The sequence below is a fragment of the Canis lupus genome, chromosome 19, assembly GCF_048164855.1.
Source record: "Canis lupus baileyi chromosome 19, mCanLup2.hap1, whole genome shotgun sequence".
Classification (NCBI taxonomy): Eukaryota; Metazoa; Chordata; class Mammalia; order Carnivora; family Canidae; genus Canis; species Canis lupus.
Genome location: NC_132856.1, coordinates 48,148,344 through 48,169,908, shown reverse-complemented (window position 1 = coordinate 48,169,908; position 21,565 = coordinate 48,148,344). Strand labels below are relative to the sequence as shown.

At 44.1% G+C, this 21,565-nt stretch overlaps 1 protein-coding gene and 1 pseudogene across 1 annotated transcript; one reads left to right on the top strand and one right to left on the bottom strand.

Moving 5' to 3' along the window:
* Positions 1–6,484: 6,484 nt before the first annotated feature.
* Positions 6,485–13,939, bottom strand: LOC140611411 (olfactory receptor 10H3-like). Its single transcript, XM_072788177.1, has 2 exons — positions 13,918–13,939; positions 6,485–7,443 (listed from the first exon to the last, which is right to left on the bottom strand). Exons 1-2 carry the CDS (start codon positions 13,937–13,939, stop codon positions 6,485–6,487), a joined length of 981 nt encoding a protein of 326 aa, XP_072644278.1.
* Positions 13,940–17,539: 3,600 nt separating this feature from the next.
* On the top strand, positions 17,540–20,814 carry LOC140611410 (olfactory receptor 10H3-like; annotated as a pseudogene).
* The last annotated feature ends 751 nt before the right edge of the window (positions 20,815–21,565 follow it).

The window sequence follows — 21,565 nt, the reverse complement described above, 5'->3', positions numbered from 1 at the left end:
GGATGCTGCATCTGCTGAGACTAGAAAAGGAATGAAAAAAAAAAAAAGAAGAAGAAGAAAGGGAATGAATACATGGTTTATTTTATGAAAGACAAGGATGATTCAACATCAGAGAACCTATCATGTGATTATTCACATGAATAAACTAAAAAGGCAATGTCATATAATTATATCAACTCAGGCAGCAGTCCTGAATTACAAAAGTGCAATTCCTACTTGTGATTTTAAAAATTGCTATATAGTTGACACAAAACTTTGCCTTATTTTAGATATACAGCATGATGTTTTTTATGTGCACATATCTTTTTTTTTCAGCTATACTCAAAAATTTTTTATTGGAGTTCAATTTGCCAACATATAGCATAACACCCAGTGCTCATCCCATCAAGTGCCCCCTTAGTGCCCGTCACCCAGTCACCCCCACCCCCCGCCCACCTCCCTTTCCACCACCCCTTGTTCGTTTCCCAGAGTTAGGAGTCTCTCATGTTCTGTCTCCCTCTCTGATATTTCCCACTCATTTTCTCTCCTTTCCCCTTTATTCCCTTTCACTATTTTTTATATTCCCCAAATGAATGAGACCTTATAATGTTTGTCCTTCTCTGATTGACTTATTTCAATCAGCATAATACCCTCCAGTTCCATCCACGTTGAAGCAAATGGTGGGTATTTGTCGTTTGTAATGGCTGAGGAATATTCCATTGTATACATAGACCACATCTAAAGATGAATGTGCACATATCTTAAAGATTTTTAAAAAGCTTCTTCTCAACATGAAATCGACTAGGACTTTCTTAGCTAACTAAGAATATGTACTGCAAAACTAGCAAATAGTACATTTTGTGGGAAACTATGGATGCATTGTTTTAGAATGAGGAACATGCAAGTTTACTCACTGCCTCTGCTGCTCATTAGCATGGAACAGAAAGCCAAGAGTGGTGCTTGAGAGAAGATATAGAAGAAGGAATATCAGGATCGGAAGGGAAGAGATGTGATCATCTACCTAGAAAGGTAAAAGAATGAAGGTGGAGTATATTTGAGCAAAGACAGAACACAAGCTGCAGAAAATTAGATCAGCATCCCAAACTCACAGTATTTCCCGTAGAATTACACCCATAATAATCATGTTAAAGATAGAATTTAAGGAAAACATAAGATAACATCACCATCAGTGCTACGAACTATGAGGAGATAGTGCTCATACATTTTGGGCTCAGGATTTCTTTACATTAGAAATCTATTGAGTCCCCTAGGGGGCTTTTGTTTGAGTGAGCTACAATTCTTCATTCTTACCATATTAGTAATTAAAACTGAGATTCTTTGAAAATATTTAGTTATTAACACATTTTACAGAACAGTAATCAACCTTTTATTCAACCTTAAAGAACAATCAATTCATGTTAATATAAGTAACATTTTAGGAAGGTAACTGCATTAAAAAAAAACTCATTTAGTGAGGAGTGTGACTTTATTTTAAATTTTAGCAAGTTTGTCCAAATTCTGGCTGGATGGAAGATAAGATGATGCTTGTGTCTGCTTCTTCATTCAGCCTGTGGCATTATGTGGTTTTCAGTTGAAACATATGACAAAAATACATCCTCACCTTCATTAGAAAAATGAGAACCTGATGGTCCCTAGAAAGAATGTCTGGGGCCCCAGGGCCCTCATATTACACTTTGAAAGCCTCTGGTTTAAGATATCTAGGAATTAACCAAAACATATACAATACCTCCAAGGATAGAAATTTTAACCACTGGTAGATATGCAGAAGATGGTCTGGATACATGGAAAACACGGAAGCCAATGTGTTCTCTTGGACAGGATGAGTTAATATAGAAATTATGTCAGTTCTTCCCCAAGTTATATTCAGTGCAACTGCATTTACAATTTAAGAAGTTAAATTTAAGAATTATTTTAAATTTTTTCTGAAAGATAAAGTCAGTGAAAAGCTATACTGGTCTTCTAGAAATGGAGTACACAGGAGAGGCCAAGAGCTATCCTTCCCAGTATTGAGACTCACTGTAGACTCAGAATCATTTTTTAAGAAAGTGTGACAATGAAATAGACATGTATGATATGTATGATACATGGATCACGCTGATTGGATATCTCAGAAAATATCCCTGCCTGATTTAAAACCTACTAGATGATAAAGATGGGAGCAGAAGTCAGACAGAAAAAAATTATTTATTTACTGGTTTGTGGTGGAAAAACTGGCCATTTTATGAAGTGGTGCAAATCTGAATTCCTAAGACCACACCCAAACTAGATGGCTTTCACACATAAAATGAAATATAAAGTTAATAGGAGAAGGTGTAGGAGAATAACTTTGTGATCTCGGAGTAAAGAAGGACTTCTTATTCAAAGCTCAAACACACAAACATTAAGGTGATGTGGAGAAAGGGGAACCCTCTTACACTGTTGGTAGGAATGCGAACTGGTGTCACTTTGGAAAACAGTATGGAGATTCCTCAAAAAGTTAAAAATAGAGCTACCCTATATTCAGCAATTACACTACTACATATTTACCCAAAGAATTCAAAAATACCAATTCAAAGGGATATATGCACCCTGATGCTTATAGCATCTTTATCTTCAATAGTCAAATTATGATAACAGCTCAAGTGTTGGATAAAGAAGATGTGGTTTATATACACAATGGAATACTACTCAGCCATAAAAATAATGAACTCTCGCTATTTGCAACAACATGGATGGACCTAGAGAGTATTGTGCTAAGTGAAATACTCCAGTTACAGAAAGACCAAGACCATATGATTTCACTCATATAGGGCATTTAAGAAACAAAAAACAGAGCAAAAGGAAAAAAAAAAGATAGTGAGAGTCAAGCCAAGAAAGATACTTTTAACTGCAGAGAGAAACTGTTGGTTAAAAGAAGGAAGAAGGGTAGAGGATGGGGGAAATTAAATGATGGGGATTGAGGAGGGCACTTAATGTGGTGAGCAGCGGGTGTTGTATGGAAGTGCTGAATCACTGTATTGTAAACCTAAAACTAATATTGCTAAAACTATATTGCCCAGTTAATTAGCTGGATTCAAATAAAAACTTTAAAATGCATGAAATGTGCATATGCACATTTTATGTATAAAGAAATATTTGAATTTCGTAAGCATATCTTCTGTAAGTGCTGATGCCATTCTCTGGAGATAAATGTTAACTGGTTGAAAAAGAAACAAATATGGAAACTCCCCCCAAAAAATGTGTTCAACAAAAAACATCTCAGATCCATGAATAAGTATGTAAATTGGGGAAAGAGCCTTTGCATTGCTGAAAATTGTCTTAGGAAATATCAGAAAGGGAGACAGAACATGGGAGACTCCTAACTCTGGGAAACGAACTAGGGGTGGTGGAAGGGGAGGAGGGCGGGGGATGGGGGTGAATGGGTGACGGGCACTGAGAGGGGCACTTGATGGGATGAGCACTGAGTGTTATTCTGAATGTTGGCAAATTGAACACCAATAAAAAATAAATTTATTATTAAAAAAAGAAAATGCAAAGAAAAAAACCTATCTAAAATAAATACGAAACCAGTGACACTAAGGAGGAGAGGTCTCAATAGAAAAATGAGCCAAGGACATGAGCAGAGAGTCACAGGAGGAGGCACACAGACACACAAAAGGAAGGTTTTAAGACAAGAAAAGGCCTTAAGAAATGGCTATTGACTCACTATATACCTCTTAATTTCCCTGGATTAGAAAATGCCCAATGCAGGTGGAAATATGTGGAGAAAGCACTTCTCAGGGATGCTGGTGAGAACCGAGAATGGAGAAGCACAGACCACATGGGCTGTGTGCACCAGACATGTGCTCGGGACCATCTATCTCCATTGTCCCACCTGTCTGAAGGGAGCAAGTCGGAGGATGGTTCTGTAGCATTGCCTGTAGTGGGGAAATGGACAAGCCTGTCTGGGAATCGAAATTGGGAAGAGGGCAAGTCACGTGGGCTGAATGCAAACAGCAGAGCCCCAGGCAGCAGTTCAATGCACACATGGCAGCATAAATGAACCTGTAAAATGATCTTCAGTGAATGAAGCAAAAGCAGATGAACACTCCAGCGTAATTCCATTTGGGCACATGACAACTAGAGCACCTGAAATTATTCTAGATGATGCTGTAACAGTATCTACATGTCACTATACATTTGTCCAAACCCACAGATTATGCAACACAGACAGTGAACTCCTAATGTAACCTGTGGGCTGAGTTAATAATAATTAACTGGTTTACCAACTGGGACAAATGCACCACACCGATACCAGATTGGACAACCTTTAGCAGGCCTCAACCCACCAGATGCCAGTAGCATCCCTTCCCTCTCCATGAGATGTGACATCCAAAAGTTCCTCCACACATATAGAAACACTTCAGGAGAGCGGGGACAGATTCAGGCCCAAACAAGAATGCTGACTTAGAAGATTCAAAGGGCAGTAGGCTGGGTGAAGAATCCAAGCCCCAGAATGCACAACCTGAGAAGACCCCACTCCCACCTCCCCCACACACAGCAGCTGCCCAAGGCTGAGAGCCTGTCTAGTGATCCTTCTCCTAAACCCTGTCTCCATCCTGAGATGGGCCTTGCTCCCCACAACTCCGAGTATTGCCACCTACCCTGTGGCCTCCTGGTCCCCCTTAGCCTGAGCTGCCTGTTCCAGGAAGCAGCCAGTGGGGGAGAACAGAAGAAGCTCTCCTGCCTGATGCTGTCAGCAGCACACAGGGGCAGGTGTGGGGCCAGACCTCAGGGCTCCTGGAACTGATGCTGTGTGCTTTTAGCCCTGTTGCAGCTTGCCAGCAGGCTGCTCCCCAGGGGCTCCCTGGGACACCAACCTACAAGGGCTGCCCTCAGGGTCTGGAGAGGCCAAGAGGATCATCAGAGGGCCTCCAGGGACCTACTGCCTCTACTCCTTCCTCCAACACTCCAACACAACCAAGGTTCCCTGCTGTCTCGCTCTGCCCAGAGAGCCCCAGCCCCCACTGAGGACTGGGACTCCCAGTCTTGGGGGAGATAGGGATGGATTAGATGCTGGATTAGTCCCCTTTGGGTCAAAGCAGTGTCAGAGGGAAGATAGGAGCTGAGCTCTGCCCTGGGGTCAAGGCAACTGGAAGGCTTCCCACAATAAGGGTAGTTTAGAGCTGGATCTCAGAGAGTGATTTCCCTTGGAAAATGGAAGTGGCCAAACAGTCCAGCCCCACCTCTCCTTGTGGTCAGTTCTTCTCTATCCCTGGTGGCCTGGTGGTCTAAGCCAGAGAGTCCACATTAACATATGCCTGTCTGTAATATAATCAAACAATATTTTTGGTCTCCTATGTTGTCTTTGTTTCCTGACCATATGATCAGAGAGTTTTTGTATGCTTGTGAGATGACTGGTGGCTCTAGGTTTAGTGTTTCCACACATCTGCTTCCAGCTCCAATATCTGGTCCCACCATTGAGTAATAGTGCAGATCCACAGTAGGTTCTCTTCTTGATCCTCAGATATAAGCTTTTCCACAACCCCACATGGGAATCAGACAGACAGAACGTTTCGTGTGACCCCTTCATTCAGGTGTTGTATGACCTGCACCAACATTTCTCACCTGCATGATAGGGGTATCCATACTCTTGACCCCTTTTGTGCCGTTTGAGATAGCACTGTGCCTACAACACATCCCCCAGATAGATTCAAGGAAACACAGGAATGAGGACTTGATGATTTCCTGAAAGTAATGTGGAGAAGAAGGGAATGCGATTTCCATAAGAAGTCAGGAAGCAACACACCTTTAATATTCTGTATGTTCTTGTCCCAACACGGAGCCCTCTCCTCCCTCTGCTTTTTCCCTCTCCCTCCCTCCCTCCCTCCCTCCCTCCCTCCCTCCCTCCCTCCCTCCCTCTTTCTCTTTACTTCACATTGAGACATCCTTCACTCAACTCAGACCAACACAGAAATTTCCTTAGGGTTTACCTTCTCCAAAGACAGCAGGAACTATACAAGAGTCAGTCATATTCTTGGAGAGTAAGAGTTTATTTTCTCTTGTGCATTTGTTATAATAAAAGATAATACTTATACAGTGCTGGACACAGTACCTGATAAGAAAAGCCCCAATGCTGGTGGCATTTATTATTATGATTATTTTTGTTTACCCTTACCATGGAAGAGGAGTGTCTGCCCTCCTTGCCTATGCAAGAAGAGCCCAGTGTATCAGTGTCTAGACACATCCATATGATGGTCCCCACGGCCTATTAGTAGATAACACATTCTTAGACAAAGCTTATGGGGTGCACTTCATCACATGGTTCAAGAATGAGGGAGGATGATCAAAAGAGCGGCAACCAAATTGAAAGAAAAAAACACCTACGATGCATCTACCACCTATAGATCATCCAACAATACCTATTCAGTATTTTTATATACTAAATTTCTACAACAGTCTTAGGTAGAGTCATTATTATTCCAGTCCTGCTATCATATTTCCTTACCACCAAACAAACATACTATCAGGAGCCTAGGGGACTGAATTTTCTCTGGAAGCTTTTCTTTATGGCATTCTTGAGCTCCTTATTCCTGAGGCTGAAAATGATTGGGCTGAGAAATGGGGTGAAGACTGTATAGGTGGTGGCTATCAGGGTGTTACTGTCCATAGAGCTCCTGGGCTTGAGGTAGATAATGGAGGCAAAACCATAGTGCACAATGACCACAGTGAGGTGGGAGACACACGTGGAGAAGGTCTTGGTTCTGCCCTCAGCAGAGGGGATCCTTAATATGGCAGCCACGATGAAAACATAAGAGAGGACGATGAGGAATAAACAGCCCATCAGAGCTGAGACACACACGAGGATCACACCCAATGTAACCGAGGATGTCTCCTTCCCACAGGCCAACTTTAAGAGGGAAAACACATGGCAGCCAAAATGGTAGATCATATTAGACCCACAGAAGGTAAGGTGAAAAACTATCAGGGTCACCATCATCCCCATGACTGAGCCACTAGCCCAGGTCCAGGACACCAAACGGGCACAGGTGCGGATGCTCATGAGCATGTTGTAGCGTAGGGGGTGGCAGATGGCCACGTAGCGGTCATAACCCATGATCATAAGCAAGAAGGAATGGGTGAAGCCGAACATGAAGGAGAAGAACATCTGGGTGGCACAGGCCACAAAGGTGATGGAGTGGTGGCTGGAGAGCATGTCAACCAGCATGCGGGGGGTGACGGCAACAGTGAACAGAATCTCAGAGGTGGACAGGGCACACAGGAAGAGGTACATGGGCGTGTGCAGGCTGCGCTCACTCCAGACAGTAGCCATGATGAGCAGGTTCCCCAGCAGCGTGAACAGGTACATCAGCAAGTAGAACAGAAAGAAGGCAGGCAGGAGATGCTGTGGGAAGGTGGAGAAGCCCACGAGGATGAATTCAGACACGATGCTATAGTTCTGGCCAGCCACGGATGCTGCATCTGCTGAGATCACAGAGGGAATGAGGGGACCGGCAGAAAGATCATGAATCTATATAACAATATTGTGTTTGAACAATAGGAAATATGTGAAATGGGTAAACATTAGATGCATTGTGTTAGGGATATGGGGGAGGAGCAAGATGGCGGAAGAGTAGGGTCTCCAAATCACCTGTCTCCACCAAACTACCTAGAAAACCTTCAAATTATCCTGAAAATCTATGAATTCGGCCTGAGATTTAAAGAGAGACCAGCTGGAATGCTACAGTGAGAAGAGTTCGCGCTTCTATCAAGGTAGGAAGACGGGGAAAAAGACATAAAGGAACAAAGGCCTCCAAGGGGGAGGGGCCCGCGAGGAGCCGGGCTGAGGCCGGGGCGAGTGTCCCCAGGACAGGAGAGCCCCGTCCCGGAGGAGCAGGAGCTGCACCGACCTTCCCGGGGGAAAGGGGCTCGCGGGGAGGTGGAGCAGGACCCAGGAGGGCGGGGATGCCCTCGGGCTCCCGGGGACAGTAACAGCAACTGCGCGCCCAGGAGAGTGCGCCGAGCTCCCTAAGGGCTGCAGCGCGCACGGCGGGACCCGGCGGGACCCGGAGCAGCTGAAGGGGCTCGGGCGGCGGCTCCGCGGAGGGGGCTGCGCGGCCCCGGGAGCAGCTCGGAGGGGCTCGGGCAGAGGAAGAGGCTCCGTGCGGAGGGGGCTGCGCGGTTCCAGGAGCAGCTCGGAGGGGCTCGGGCGGCGGCTCCACGGAGGGGGCTGCGCGGCCCGGGAGCGCGAATCCAACAGCGCAGGCTCCGGAGCACAGGGCGCCGGGACACAGCCCAGGATCCGGCCTCCCCCGGGACAGGCAGAGGCCGGGAGGGCCCAGGACAGCAAGGACGCTCCTGCCCCAGCTGAGCAGATCAGCGGCCCCGCCCCGGAGCCTCCAGGCCCTGCAGACGGAGTTCCTGCCGGAGCTGAATCCAGGTTTCCAGAGCTGCCCCGCCACTGGGGCTGTTCCTCCTGCGGCCTCACGGGGTAAACAACCCCCACCGAGCCCTGCACCAGGCAGGGGCACAGCAACTCCCCCAACTGCTAACACCTGAAAATCAGCACAACAGGCCCCTCCCCCAGAACACCAGCTAGACTGACAACTTCCAGGAGAAGCCAAGGGACTTAAAGTACACAGAATCAGAAGATACTCCCCGGTGGTTCTTTTTTTGTTTGTTTGTTTTTGTTTTTGTTTTGTTTTGCTTTTTGATTTGTTTCCTTCCCCCACCCCCTTTTTTTCTCCTTTCTTTTTCTTTCTCTTTTTCTTCTTTTTTTTTTTTTTCGTTTTTTTTTTCTTTTTCTTCCCCTTTTTTTTTTCTCTTTCTCTTTTCTTTCCTTCTTTCTCTCCTCTCTTTTTCTCTTTTTCCCAATACAACTTGCTTTTGGCCACTCTGCACTGAGCAAAATGACTAGAAGGAAAACCTCACCTCAAAAGAAAGAATCAGAAACAGTCCTCTCTCCCACAGAGTTACAAAATCTGGATTACAATTCAATGTCAGAAAGCCAATTCAGAAGCACTATTATACAGCTACTGGTGGCTCTAGAAAAAAGTATAAAGGACTCAAGAGACTTCATGACTGCAGAATTTAGAGCTAATCAGGCAGAAATTAAAAATCAATTGAATGAGATGCAATCCAAACTAGAAGTCCTAACGACGAGGGTTAACGAGGTGGAAGAACGAGTGAGTGACCTAGAAGACAAGTTGATAGCAAAGAGGGAAACTGAGGAAAAAAGAGACAAACAATTAAAAGACCATGAAGATAGATTAAGGGAAATAAACGACAGCCTGAGGAAGAAAAACCTACGTTTAATTGGGGTTCCCGAGGGCGCCGAAAGGGACAGAGGGCCAGAATATGTATTTGAACAAATTCTAGCTGAAAACTTTCCTAATCTGGGAAGGGAAACAGGCATTCAGATCCAGGAAATAGAGAGATCCCCCCCTAAAATCAATAAAAACCGTTCAACACCTCGACATTTAATTGTGAAGCTTGCAAATTCCAAAGATAAGGAGAAGATCCTTAAAGCAGCAAGAGACAAGAAATCCCTGACTTTTATGGGGAGGAGTATTAGGGTAACAGCAGACCTCTCCACAGAGACCTGGCAGGCCAGAAAGGGCTGGCAGGATATATTCAGGGTCCTAAATGAGAAGAACATGCAACCAAGAATACTTTATCCAGCAAGGCTCTCATTCAAAATGGAAGGAGAGATAAAGAGCTTCCAAGACAGGCAGCAACTAAAAGAATATGTGACCTCCAAACCAGCTCTGCAAGAAATTTTAAGGGGGACTCTTAAAATTCCCCTTTAAGAAGAAGTTCAGTGGAACAGTCCACAAAAACAAAGACTGAATAGATATCATGATGACACTAAACTCATATCTCTCAATAGTAACTCTGAATGTGAACGGGCTTAATGACCCCATCAAAAGGCGCAGGGTTTCAGACTGGATAAAAAAGCAGGACCCATCTATTTGCTGTCTACAAGAGACTCATTTTAGACAGAAGGACACCTACAGCCTGAAAATAAAAGGTTGGAGAACCATTTACCATTCGAATGGTCCTCAAAAGAAAGCAGGGGTAGCCATCCTTATATCAGATAAACTAAAATTTACCCCAAAGACTGTAGTGAGAGATGAAGAGGGACACTATATCATACTTAAAGGATCTATTCAACAAGAGGACTTAACAATCCTCAATATATATGCTCCGAATGTGGGAGCTGCCAAATATATAAATCAATTATTAACCAAAGTGAAGAAATACTTAGATAATAATACACTTATACTTGGTGACTTCAATCTAGCTCTTTCTATACTCGATAGGTCTTCTAAGCAAAACATCTCCAAAGAAACGAGAGCTTTAAATGATACACTGGACCAGATGGATTTCACAGATATCTACAGAACTTTACATCCAAACTCAACTGAATACACATTCTTCTCAAGCGCACACGGAACTTTCTCCAGAATAGACCACATATTGGGTCACAAATCGGGTCTGAACCGATACCAAAAGATTGGGATTGTCCCCTGCATATTCTCGGACCATAATGCCTTGAAATTAGAACTAAATCACAACAAGAAGTTTGGAAGGACCTCAAACACATGGAGGTTAAGGACCATCCTGCTAAAAGATAAAAGGGTCAACCAGGAAATTAAGGAAGAATTAAAAAGATTCATGGAAACTAATGAGAATGAAGATACAACCGTTCAAAATCTTTGGGATGCAGCAAAAGCAGTCCTAAGGGGGAAATACATCGCAATACAAGCATCCATTCAAAAACTGGAAAGAACTCAAATACAAAAGCTAACCTTACACATAAAGGAGCTAGAGAAAAAACAGCAAATAGATCCTACACCCAAGAGAAGAAGGGAGTTAATAAAGATTCGAGCAGAACTCAACGAAATCGAGACCAGAAGAACTGTGGAACAGATCAACAGAACCAGGAGTTGGTTCTTTGAAAGAATTAATAAGATAGATAAACCATTAGCCAGCCTTATTAAAAAGAAGAGAGAGAAGACTCAAATTAATAAAATCATGAATGAGAAAGGAGAGATCACTACCAACACCAAGGAAATACAAACGATTTTAAAAACATATTATGAACAGCTATACGCCAATAAATTAGGCAATCTAGAAGAAATGGACGCATTCCTGGAAAGCCACAAACTACCAAAACTGGAACAGGAAGAAATAGAAAACCTGAACAGGCCAATAACCAGGGAGGAAATTGAAGCAGTCATCAAAAACCTCCCAAGACACAAGAGTCCAGGGCCAGATGGCTTCCCAGGAGAATTTTATCAAACGTTTAAAGAAGAAATCATACCTATTCTCCTAAAGCTGTTTGGAAAGATAGAAAGAGATGGAGTACTTCCAAATTCGTTCTATGAAGCCAGCATCACCTTAATTCCAAAGCCAGACAAAGACCCCGCCAAAAAGGAGAATTACAGACCAATATCCCTGATGAACATGGATGCAAAAATTCTCAACAAGATACTGGCCAATAGGATCCAACAGTACATTAAGAAAATTATTCACCATGACCAAGTAGGATTTATCCCTGGGACACAAGGCTGGTTCAACACCCGTAAAACAATCAATGTGATTCATCATATCAGCAAGAGAAAAACCAAGAACCATATGATCCTCTCATTGGATGCAGAGAAAGCATTTGACAAAATACAGCATCCATTCCTGATTAAAACTCTTCAGAGTGTAGGGATAGAGGGAACATTCCTCGACATCTTAAAAGCCATCTATGAAAAGCCCACAGCAAATATCATTCTCAATGGGGAAGCACTGGGAGCCTTTCCCCTAAGATCAGGAACAAGACAGGGATGTCCACTCTCACCACTGCTATTCAACATAGTACTGGAAGTCCTAGCCTCAGCAATCAGACAACAAAAAGACATTAAAGGCATTCAAATTGGCAAAGAAGAAGTCAAACTCTCTCTCTTCGCCGATGACATGATACTCTACATAGAAAACCCAAAAGTCTCCACCCCAAGATTGCTAGAACTCATACAGCAATTCGGTAGCGTGGCAGGATACAAAATCAATGCCCAGAAGTCAGTGGCATTTCTATACACTAACAATGAGACTGAAGAAAGAGAAATTAAGGAGTCAATCCCATTTACAATTGCACCCAAAAGCATAAGATACCTAGGAATAAACCTCACCAAAGATGTAAAGGATCTATACCCTCAAAACTATAGAACACTTCTGAAAGAAATTGAGGAAGACACAAAGAGATGGAAAAATATTCCATGCTCATGGATTGGCAGAATTAATATTGTGAAAATGTCAATGTTACCCAGGGCAATATACACGTTTAATGCAATCCCTATCAAAATACCATGGACTTTCTTCAGAGAGTTAGAACAAATTATTTTAAGATTTGTGTGGAATCAGAAAAGACCCCGAATAGCCAGGGGAATTTTAAAAAAGAAAACCATATCTGGGGGCATCACAATGCCAGATTTCAGGTTGTACTACAAAGCTGTGGTCATCAAGACAGTGTGGTACTGGCACAAAAACAGACACATAGATCAGTGGAACAGAATAGAGAATCCAGAAGTGGACCCTGAACTTTATGGGCAACTAATATTCGATAAAGGAGGAAAGACTATCCATTGGAAGAAAGACAGTCTCTTCAATAAATGGTGCTGGGAAAATTGGACATCCACATGCAGAAGAATGAAACTAGACCACTCTCTTTCACCATACACAAAGATAAACTCAAAATGGATGAAAGATCTAAATGTGAGACAAGATTCCATCAAAATCCTAGAGAAGAACACAGGCAACACCCTTTTTGAACTCGGCCATAGTAACTTCTTGCAAGATACATCCACAAAGGCAAAAGAAACAAAAGCAAAAATGAACTATTGGGACTTCATCAAGATAAGAAGCTTTTGTACAGCAAAGGATACAGTCAACAAAACTCAAAGACAACCTACAGAATGGGAGAAGATATTTGCAAATGACATATCAGATAAAGGGCTAGTTTCCAAGATCTATAAAGAACTTATTAAACTCAACACCAAAGAAACAAACAATCCAATCATGAAATGGGCAAAAGACATGAACAGAAATCTCACAGAGGAAGACATAGACATGGCCAACATGCATATGAGAAAATGCTCTGCATCACTTGCCATCAGGGAAATACAAATCAAAACTACAATGAGATACCACCTCACACCAGTGAGAATGGGGAAAATTAACAAGGCAGGAAACAACAAATGTTGGAGAGGATGCGGAGAAAAGGGAACCCTCTTGCACTGTTGGTGGGAATGTGAACTGGTGCAGCCACTCTGGAAAACTGTGTGGAGGTTCCTCAAACAGTTAAAAATATACCTGCCCTACGACCCAGCAATTGCACTGTTGGGGATTTACCCCAAAGATACAAATGCAATGAAACGCCGGGACACCTGCACCCCGATGTTTCTAGCAGCAATGGCCACTATAGCCAAACTGTGGAAGGAGCCTCGGTGTCCAACGAAAGATGAATGGATAAAGAAGATGTGGTTTATGTATACAATGGAATATTACTCAGCTATTAGAAATGACAAATACCCACCATTTGCTTCAACGTGGATGGAACTGGAGGGTATTATGCTGAGTGAAGTAAGTCAGTCGGAGAAGGACAAACATTATATGTTCTCATTCATTTGGGGAATATAAATAATAGTGAAAGGGAAAATAAGGGAAGGGAGAAGAAATGTGTGGGAAATATCAGAAAGGGAGACAGAACGTAAAGACTGCTAACTCTGGGAAACGAACTAGGGGTGGTAGAAGGGGAGGAGGGCGGGGGGTGGGAGTGAATGGGTGACGGGCACTGGGTATTATTCTGTATGTTAGTAAATTGAACACCAATAAAAAAAAAAAAAAAAAAGAAAAAAAAAAAAAAGATGCATTGTGTTAGGACTGGGCTGGGTGAATGACAAGGGTACTCACTGTTTCTGCTGTTCTTTAGCATGGAACCGAAAGCTGTGAGCGGTGTTATAAGGAAAGAAAGAGAAAGTAGGTGTGTAACCATTGGAAGGGAAGAGACCTGCTCATCCATCTAGAAAAGGAAAAGAATAAAGACATAACATATCACAGCAAGAGAGAGCACAGAGCTGCAAATATTAGATCCACTTCCAAAAACCAGTTATTTCTCATAGAATTACAACAGTAGTAATCATTCAGAATATGAATTTTAAGTAAGGAAGATACCATTCCCAATAGTGACACAAAGTATAAAGAAACATTCTCTAGCATTTGGTCTGGCAATATCTTTGTACTCAAGAAAATTTGAGCCTCTAATGAACTTTTGTTTGGGTGCATTATCACTCCCCATGTTTACCATCTTAGAAATTAACCCTGAGATTCTCTGAAAATATGCGATTTTAGGTGCAGTCAAGCTGGCTGGCTGGAACACAAGACAATGTTTATATGTACTCAGCCTGTGGCAACACGGGATTTTAGTTGAAGGATATGACAAAAATACATCCTCATCTTCATTGGAAAACTGAGGACCTGATGGTCCCCAGAAAGGATCTCTGGGACGACAGGGTCCTCCCTCACACTTTGGAAGTCTCTGTTATAAAATATCTAGGATTCAATCAATCACATACAGTACTTCCAAATTCAGAAAATTTAACCATTAATAAAAATTTAGAAGTTGATTTGAATACATGGAGAAAAATCTATACTCTCAGATGTGGTCAGCGAATATGGTAATGATGACACTTCTTCCTCAAATTATATCATCAGGCAGCTGCCTTTACAGTTCCAGGGAATCAAGTGTACATTTCACAAAAGTTTCCTTAAATTCCTTCTGAAAAGCAAAGTTACTGCAAAACTATACTACTCTTCTAAAAATGAAGTCAATGGGAGAGAAATGTTCTGGCAGATATAAGACTCATTACAGGCATTATACACATCATAGTCATCTCTCAGTGTGACCCTGAAACAGAAAAGACACTGACCAAATTGATTGGATACTCAGAAAATATCCCTGCATGATTCACAGCTTAACATGTGATAAAGGTGGGAGCACAGATCAAAGGGAATAGGTGGACTGTCTAGGAGTTTGTGGTGGGAAAACTGTCCTTTCATGAAGCAAAGTCAATCTGAACTTCTGCCTAAGACCACACACAAACAAGGATTCCAGGATTCAAGAATGAATTTGAAATAGGACTGAGAAGTTAATAGGAGAAGGTGTAGGAAAATCATTTTGATGACCTAGGAGTGGAGATGACATCTTAAACTTAAGAAGCACAAACACTGGTTGATTGTGAAGGAACAAAAACACCAACACAAAGAGTTTTTGTTCAACGAAAGATACCCTGGATTCAGTTAACAGGAGATGGAAAGGTGGGGAAAGATCATTTTAATGGTCCACAATTGACCAGGGAATGTGATGTAGAAGAAGCCAGTTACCTCTACAAGTAGGAAGCTCAATACAGAAATGAGCAAAGGTGTGAGCAGAGAACTCACAGAGGGTGTAGCACAGGCAAAGAAAACACGCTAATAAGAAAAAAAAAGAGAGGGAGGAAAGGAATGAGAGAAAGAAAGGGAAATGCAGTGGGAATTCAGTGTAGACCTATTCAATGCCCCAAATTAGAAAGTGCCCAGTGCTGATCAGGATCTGGGGAGAAAGCAATATTTGTGCACTGCCTGTGAGAGCCAGGTGGGGAAAATTAACAGTTCATCTGCTAAGTGCACCAGCACAGGGCTCCAGCATCTATCTCCATTGCTCACATCTGTCAGAAGGGACCTATCAGAGGATGGTTCCGTAACTGCCTGTAGTGGAGAAATGGACAAGGCTGCTTGGGCACCATAACTGGGAAGATGGCAGGTCACATGGGCTGGAGCAAACCCTGGAGCCCCAGGTACTAGTTTCATGCACTCGCAGCAGCATAAATGACTCTTTAAAAAAATAATAAATTTATTTTTTTATTGGTGTTCAATTTGCCAACATACAGAATAACACCCAGTGCTCATCCCGTCAAGTGCCCCCCTCAGTGCCCGCCACCCAGTCACCCCCACCCCCCGCCCTCCTCCCCTTCCACCACCTTTAGTTCGTTTCCCAGAGTTAGGAGTCTTCCATGTTCTGTCTCCCTTTCTGATATTTCCTACCTATTTCTTCTCCCTTCCCTTATATTCCCTTTCACTATTATTTATATTCCCCAAATGAATGAGACCATAAATGACTCTTAAAATAATAGTGAGTGAATGAAGCAAAAACCAGATGAGCGCTCTAGCATAATTCTACTTGGGCACATGGAATATAGAGCACCTGAAACTATTCTGGATGATGCTGCAACAGTATATGCATGTCACTATACATTTGTCAAAACCTACAGAATGTGCGACACAGTCAGCTAAAATAACCTGTGGGCTGAGTTCATAATAATGTATCCATATTGGTTCCCAACTGGGACAAATGCACCACAGTAACACAAAAGGTAAAAGAGGAAGCAGTATGCAGGGAAAAGGAGGTATGTGTTTTTCGGTCAACCTAAAACTTTTCTATAAGATCCAAAATTAACCAATTTTCTATGAAAGTAAAAAAGGAAGAAGAGAATTTACAACATACAGATGCACAGAGAAACAACACCTCTCTACAAGAGCATATACCTATCAAAGAGCGTGCTTTCAGTGTGTTAGAATGGTTGTTGAAACTAGAGGGAAACAGGGTGGCATAAATAGCTGCCCCTGGGCCCTGTTTCTCTCCATCTGTGTGGCTCCACCTCCCTCCCCTGCACTGCTCACTTCCCCGGGCTCCTCCTCTGCTCCCACTCCACTTGGGCTTCCAGAGACAATTGTCTAAAACACGCACCCAGTGTGCAGTCATCAGAGCGAGGCTTCAAGTCCCAGCTTTTCTGTGTGTTTCTGAGAAAGAAGGTTCCAGCTCTGAGCCTCCTCTCCTTAAATGAAACATGGGAGTAAGCGGAGCCCTGTCTTTAGAAGGTCCACGAGGATTCACAGAAGGGGCCCCATGTTTACCTAATCTGAGTAGTTATCACTGAATTTGACATCTTTTCCAAGGTGCGTGGATGTCATCCATCTGTTCCACGTGACACCAGTTGGCTCCATTCTAAACTCATGGTCTCTGGCCCCAGAGGAGCCCTTACTACCTCTGGTAACCTGACAACACAATTCCAGGAATGGTTGGTCCAACCTCCACCCTCTCACCTAGCCCCTGCCTCACCCTTAGAGTCTGTCTTCCCACGTCCTGCTCGGCAGAGTGGCAGCAGTGCTCTGCGCTGGCTCCCCCATCTCCTCTGACAGGTGCAGGAGACAGTTCTGTCTTCTCTGGTGTCACAGAGGATGGCTCACACACAGGGGCTGATGGCTCACACACAGGGGCTGAGCTCACACACAGGTGTGCATCCACTGCACTCACTCTTGTGCCTCCCCACAAGGATACTCTCCAGGTCAGCAAATGCCACCTTCACCTAAGTCAGGACACAATAGCACAGACAAGATACACACCAGGAGCAATATTTTTGATCTTCAGTATTTGTATACATGCTGCATTTGGACCAGATCATTCTCTGGGGATGATGGCTGTCCTGTGCATTTAACAATGGTCAACAGCATCCCTGGCCTCATCCCACCAGATGCCAGTACACCCGTACCCCACCTGAGTCATGACAACCAAAACTGTCTCCAGTGATGTGCACATGTTTCCTGTAGTACATGTTCAGCCTGGGCTAAGAGCCATTGATATAGAGGCTGCAAGGACACTAGGCTAGGTGAAGAACTCAAGACCCAGAGTGGGCACCCTGAGAAGATGTCCCAACAACCCTAGACTAAGATCCTGTCTTCTGTCCTTTGTCCCACATCCTGTCTCCTCCCCCAGTTTGGGTCTGAATCCCCACGACTGTCGAAGTATTACAACCTACCCTTTGCTTCCTGGTCCCCCTCAGCCTGGGCTGCCTCTTCCAGGAAGCAGCCAGCAGGGAAGAATAGAAAAGCTCTCCTGCCTGATGCTGTCAGCAGCACACAGGGGCAGGTGTGGGGCCAGACCTCAGGGCTCCTGGAACTGATGCTGTGTGCTTTAACCTGGCTGTAGCTTCCCAGCAGGCTGCTCCCCAGGGGATCTCTGGGACACCAACCTGCAAGGGCTGCCCTCAGGGTCTGGAGAGGCCAGAAGGATCATCACAAGGCCTCCAGGGACCTGCTGCCTGTACACCTTCCTCCAACACTCCAACACAGCCAAGGTTCCCTGCTGTCTCTCTCTGCCCAGAGGATTAGAGACTAGGGACTCTCAGTCTTGGGGGAGGTAGAGGTGGATTAGATGCTGGATTAGTCCCCCTTGGGTCAAGGCAGGGTCAGAGGGAAGGCAGGAGCTGAGCATCCCAGAGTGAGAAACCAGGACTCTGCCCTGAGGTCAAGGCAGCTGGAAGGCTTCCCGCAATAAGGGCAGTTTAGAGCTGGGTCTCAGAGAGTGGTGTCTCTTGCTCAATGGAAGTGGCCAAACAGTCCAGCCCCGCCTCTCCTTGTGGTCAGTTCTTCCCTATCCCTGTTGGCCTGGTGGTCCAAGCCAGAGAGCCCACATTAGTCTGTTCATCCTTGGGCTATAACAAAACACTTGGTCTTAGTCCAGTTCCTGAGACACAGCCCCTGAGCCCTTGACTCAGGAGTGATAATAGTGGCTTTTGTATTCTAATGAGATGAGAGGTGGCTGGGAGCCCAGGATAATTTTAGAAAGGAGGCTGCTCACCAGATCTAACAAGGAGTGATTAGGAGGGGAGAGGGACTACAGATCAATATTCAAAACTCATGACCAATGATTTAATCAATTACATCTGTGTAATAAAACCTCTATAAAAAAAACTCCCTGAAGATGGAATTCAGAGACCTTAGCAGTTGCTGAACACATGGAGGTGCTAGGAGGGTGGCATGTCCAAAGAGGGCATGGAGATTCCTCACTCCTTCCTCTATACCTTGCAGGATGCATCTCTCTTCTGGCCGTTCCTGAGTTGTCTTTCATAATAAACCTGAGAGAGTAAGTGTGACATTTTCCTGATTTCTGTAACTCATTCTAGTCAAGTATCCAAACTGAAAGAGGGAATTTGGAAATCCTCACATTTGTATCCATTTCAGACAGAAGTGCAAGTACCCTGGGCACCCAATACTTGTGACTGGCATCTCGAGGTAGTAAGTGTCAGTATTGAACAGAATTATAGGACACCAAGGTGGTGTCTGGGTAGCTGGAGATTTGGTCATTGCTTTGGAAAGAACTCATCCACTTGGTGTTTTGAGAGTTAGAAGTAGACACAGCTCACTTCCTGTCTCCCTCTGTCCAGTCAACAACACTGTTCATTCTACCTCTGAAGTCAACCTCAGGATGCCATCCAGGGTGCCCCAACACCTCTCCCCATCTCTTCCTGCATCTGCCCACCTTACCTGCTCTCAGCAGCCTGCATCCCTCACCAGACGGGGCGGGGGTGTCTATACAAACAGGAGTCTGACCATGCTGACTATGACTAAAATGTACCTCTTGGTACAAACACTTTGGAAAACTGTGTGGAGGTATTTATTCAAGCTGAACATAGGTATGCCCTATGAGTTGGTATTTACACAGCTAACTACAGTCCCAACATAACACATAAGTATTAATCCACTAAAAGACAAGGACTACATGTCATAAGAGCACCATTCACAGGAAGCCCCAACAGGAAACATTCTTAACTATGTTCATACAATGGAATACAGATCTTTCTTCCATGCATTTAAAAAACATTTAGGGGTCCCCATGGCCCTTAGAACAAACTCCTCAAGTGGACACAATGGTCTTGCATGCTCTTGCCCTTCCTACTTGTCTGCCTTCATATTACAGACCTGCCTCAGCCACCTACCCTCTCTAGGGCACACTGAACATATCATTGTGCCAAATGCACCATATCTCTGTCACCCTGAGCCTTTGTTCTGCTCTCCCACCTGTCTGCAAATGTCTCTTCCACCTGCCTATCTCACCTGAAGCATACCTACTCAACCTCCAGATTTTCCTGCAGACACCACCAATTTCAAAGTCTCCTAATCCCAGGTTGTGTCTGTGACCCACACTTAGCTTTTCCAGATCCCTAGGCTGTCCCCAAACACCTGTGACCACTCTGCTATCATCTTGGTTATATGACAGCTTCCCTTAGTGGACCATAGCATAGATAGGAGAGGACAGAGATCTAGCCTTGGGTATTGCTGGATCCCAGCACCTAGAATATTTCCATATAAAATAAGTCTTCAAAACATTTCTTGACTATATGAATGAGTAAATGACGGCAAAGTGCTTTGAGGACGTATAGCACTCCTTTCTGTTCATAACCATGGGCAATGATCAGCATGTGGCCATCTGCCACCCAGAGCACCACAACATGCTCATGAGTCCTCATGGCTGTGCCATTGTGTGTTCTGATGTTGGGCTGGTGGCTCAATCATGGGGATGATGGTGACCCTGACAGGTTTTCACCTCACCTTCTGTTGGTCTAATGTGATCCACCATTTTTCCAGCTTCATGCTTTCCCTCCTAAAGTTGGCCTGTGGGAAGGAGACATCATCTGTCACCTTGGGAGTGGCCCTGGTGTGTGTCACAGCCGTGATGGGCTGTTTATGCCTCATTGTCCTCTCCTGTGTCTTCATCGTGCCCATGGTATTTAGGACTCCGTCTGCTGAGGGCAGGCATAAGACCATCTCCACTTGTGTCTCCCACCTCACTGTGGTCATTGTGCAATATGTTTTTGCCTCCACTATCTAGCTCCAGCCCGTGGACCCATTTCTATGGACAGTAACACTCTGATGGCCACCACCTACAGTCTTCACCCCCTTTCTCAGCCCAATGTTTTTCAGCCTTCAATATAAGGAGCTCTAGTATGCCTTAAAGAAATCATCCAGAGAAAATTCGATCTCCTAATCACCTGACAGTTGGAGGAATTATGATGGTGAGGAAATGTGACTGAACTCCTGTGTCCCTCGGACTGTTCCAGGGTTTCAAGTATATGAAAATATCCACACCCACAAGAGATGGTTGCATGCTTGGTGTTTGTTTTCCTCCAAATTGTTTGCCCTCCTTACATGGGATAGTTGTCATGATCTCTTGTTCTTGACCCCGTATGATGAAGTCCATCCCATTAGCTCCATCACAGGACATGTTATCTACCTGAGGACTGGAGGGCAGCATCACGTGGGCTTGTCTTGTTAATGATGCACAGGGTTCCTCTTGAATGGACAAGCAATGGAACTTTCCTCTCTTTCACCGTAAGGATAAACAAAAATAAGCATAATGGGTTTTTCTGTATATTTTTTATTGGAGTTCGATTTGCCAACATATAGCAAAATACCCAGTGCTCATCCCATCAAGTGCCCCCCTCAGTGCCCGTCACCCAGGCACCCCATACCCCGCCCGCTCCCCCTTCCACTACCTCTTATTCATTTCCCAGAGTTAGGTGTCTCTCATGTTTTGTCACCCTCATTGATATTACCCACTCATTTTCTCTCCTTTCCCCTTTATTCCCTTTCACTATTTTTTATATTCCCTGAATGAATGAGACCATATAATGTTTGTCCTTCTCCGATTGGCTTACTTCACTCAGCATAATACCCTCCAGTTCCA

What these genes read in the sequence shown, in the direction of transcription:
- LOC140611411 (XM_072788177.1), bottom strand. Translation starts at nt 13,939, where the DNA reads ATGCTAAAGAACAGCAGAAACA. An exon ending in GCTAAAGAACAGCAGAAACA is followed by an intron (nt 7,444 to 13,917) that starts GTGAGTACCCTT and finishes CTGTGATCTCAG; the next exon opens with CAGATGCAGCATCCGTGGCT.